The 3,002-nt window shown below is 57.2% G+C and overlaps 1 protein-coding gene across 1 annotated transcript; it reads right to left on the reverse strand.

The window, feature by feature from the left end:
* Positions 1-361: 361 nt before the first annotated feature.
* Positions 362-2,603, reverse strand: CXCR3 (C-X-C motif chemokine receptor 3; the record flags this gene model as incomplete). Its single annotated transcript, XM_079764543.1, has 2 exons — positions 362-1,456; positions 2,424-2,603. 2 exons carry the CDS (start codon positions 2,601-2,603, stop codon positions 362-364), a joined length of 1,275 nt encoding a protein of 424 aa, XP_079620669.1.
* Positions 2,604-3,002: the final 399 nt, after the last annotated feature.

Raw genomic sequence — 3,002 nt, forward strand, 5'->3', positions numbered from 1 at the left:
ATAGGGACAGCTTCCACCATGCTTGCTTGCTTCATGCTCTTTGCACATGGGGAAGGCCACAGTCTAGTTACTGAATTAAGAGGGTGGTGGGGTTCCATGCAGCCAAAGAAAGAAGGGCCTGAAGGCAGCCAACTCTGAATCGGCAGGATAGGGCTTGGTAACTAAGGAGCAGCAATGGCGAAGTCCCAAGAGCCAGGAGGGTGGCTCCCTGGTAGACCTGGTGGTGCTGGGGCTCCCAGGAAATCCCAGGAGTGTGCATCTGGGGAGCCAGGACCAGGGGAGAGGGAGGGAGAAAGGAACCTGGAATGTAGGTGGGGGGGAGTCAGGCTGCGTGGCAAAGGGGTCACCCTCAAGCCCAGCCTCACAAGCCCGAGGAGGAGGCCTCTGTGGTCTCAGACCAGGATGAATCCCGGCGGGAAGACGGCAGCTGCCGCTGGTGCCCACTCTGGCCAGGGCAGCCCAGGCGCAGAAGTAGCGTCCACATCCGCTCTCGGAACTTGACACCCACGAAGGCATAAAGCAACGGGTTGAGGCAGCAGTGCATATAGCCCAGGCCTGAGGTGACAGACTTGGCCACGTCCACATGGCTTTCTCGGCCACAGTTGCGGGCCAAAGCCCCCATGTCCATGAGGGTGTCCACCATCACCACCAGGTGGTAGGGGGTCCAGCAGAGGGCAAAGGCCACCACTACCACTACCACCAGCCGCATGGCTCGCAGTCGCCGCTGGCCCCTGGAGACCAGCAGCACAGCTAGGATGCGGACATAGCAGTAGGCCATGACCATCAGGGGCAGCAGGAAGCCAGCCACCAGTTGCAGTAGGCGCAGTGCCGTGCGGCCCACCTGTGGGAAGTTGTACTGGCAGTGGGTGGCATTGAGGCGTGCGTCACGGTGGGCCGACAGGAAAATGAAGTCAGGAAGGGCAAAGAGTAGACATTGCCCCCAGACAACTACACAAGTGAGGGTCACACGAGCCGGGGGCCCCCGGCGGTAGAGCTGAGTGGCATGCACTATGCTCAGGTACCGGTCAAAGCTGATGCAGGCCAGCAGGAGGGCCCCTGCATAGAAGTTGATGTTGAAGAGGGCACCTGCCACTTTGCAGAGCCCAGAGCCGAAAACCCACTGGATCGCAGCGTCCACTGCCCAGAGGGGGAGGGTTAGCACCAGAAGGGCATCAGCCACGGCCAGGTGAAGCAGGAAGGTGTCGGTGCTACTCAGGGCTGCTCGTTGGCTCAGCAGCACTGCCACCACAGCGCCATTGCCCAGCAGCCCCAGCACAAAGAGGAGGCCATAGAGGGCTGGCAGGAAGGCTCGGTCAAAGTTCAGGCTGACGTCTTGTGGGCAGGGTGGGGAATTACAGCAGAAGTCACTCTCGTTTTCTCCATAGTCAAAGGAAGAGCTATAGTTTTCCAGGAGATAGGCAGGGTCAGAGCCTAGAAGCTCTAGGCGGTCACTGATCTGTGGAGGGAGGGAGGAGAGGAAGGAACAGACCCTGTAAACAGACTCCTTCAGAGATGTAGTCTGAGGAGCCTTTCTGGGAGCCCCTCCACGGTAAGGCAGGCCTTGAGGCCTGGGCCACACGCTGTAATTGTCCCCACCTTTCTTCCAAGGCCACACCTCCTGAACTGCACCTGCCCAGCCTTGGTGCTGGTATGTAACTTTCCTTCTCAAAGGCTGATTCTCACGCACCCTTTGGGGCCATCCTTTCAGCCCAGGGATTATGGGCTGGAGGAAATTTGCCCTGTGCCAAGAGCCTTCCATGCCCCTCTCCCCTTTCACCTTTCTCTTCCTTCAAGGCTTGCTGTTCTCTGTGTCCTGGCCACACCTAATTCTACCACCTTCCTCCCCAGGCAGCACCTCACCATCCCCTCTTCCAGTTACTGGCCCTCCTCTTCACTCCTCAGCCCTTATCTGGGGACCCCTACTTCCTGCTCCCCATGGGGTGTCTCTACAAATCACTGTGCCCCTGTGCATGCTTTCTGCCATTCTTTTTCTCCCTTACACCAAGGACTGCCACCCACTGGGGGCTCCTCCACCAAGCTTTAGCAGAATTAGTTCTTCCAGCCTTCTCCCATGAACCACCCCAGAGCTGCAGGCCTCCCCAGTGCCAATTCAGTCTGGCACCGAGGAGCCAAAGTTCCAAGTCTTGCAAGCTCTTGGGGGTGAGCCACCACCTCCTGCATTTTGCAGATGAGGCACCAGCCAGAGAAGGGAAGTGAGTCGCCGGTGGTCATTCACACTAATCAATGGCCAAGGTGGGTTCTCAATTCCCCGTCCAGTGACCCTTCTACATAACCCCTGCATTCTCTATGTACTCACCCAACCCTCTGGTGGTGCTGGCTCATGGGCCAGCCCTGCCGGTCCCCTAGTGTCCTGGGCTCTCCACTCAAAGAGTGGTCTGGCCTGGCTGGGCAGCAGCACTTACCTCAGGGAGCATGGCTGGGTTGGTGCTCCGGCTGCCTGGCGCGTGCTGCCTGCCCCTCTGCTTTGGTGCTTGTGGTTGCGAACCTGCACTATACAGAGGAAGTAAGGGTTTCATGTGGTTCTCGCCAGCTGCCTCTTCCATGGGGTTATCTACACCAGACGTTCCTAGACCCAATGCCATTCCCCTGGCCAGGGAAGCTGCTCTGAAGGATCTGACACAAGCCTGGGGCCAGAATGGCTGAGTCCTAGGGAAGGGTAGAGGCAGGTCTTCCAAGGGGAGAGGCCTGAAGGAGAAGCAGGGCAGGTGGGGAGTGAAGCCCTGCCTGCTGCCAGGGAAAGAACTGCTTCTCTTGCACTGGTGTGTCGACACTCAAATAAATGAGAACGTGTGCTCATCTGTCCTGGGCGGGAGTCAATTTTTGCCTGATTATAGACTGGTTCGCTAAACATGTTATGTCTATAAAAGGAGATTAAACTTCTTTTAAAAATCAAAATATTTAAAAAGAAATTGACTATACTACTAGTAAATCTAATCCTTTACTATTGCCCCTATGTGCTAATCAACGGGGGGGGGGGGGCG

This window comes from Cnephaeus nilssonii (genome assembly GCF_951640355.1).
Source record: "Cnephaeus nilssonii genome assembly, chromosome: X".
Taxonomy (NCBI): Eukaryota; Metazoa; Chordata; class Mammalia; order Chiroptera; family Vespertilionidae; genus Cnephaeus; species Cnephaeus nilssonii.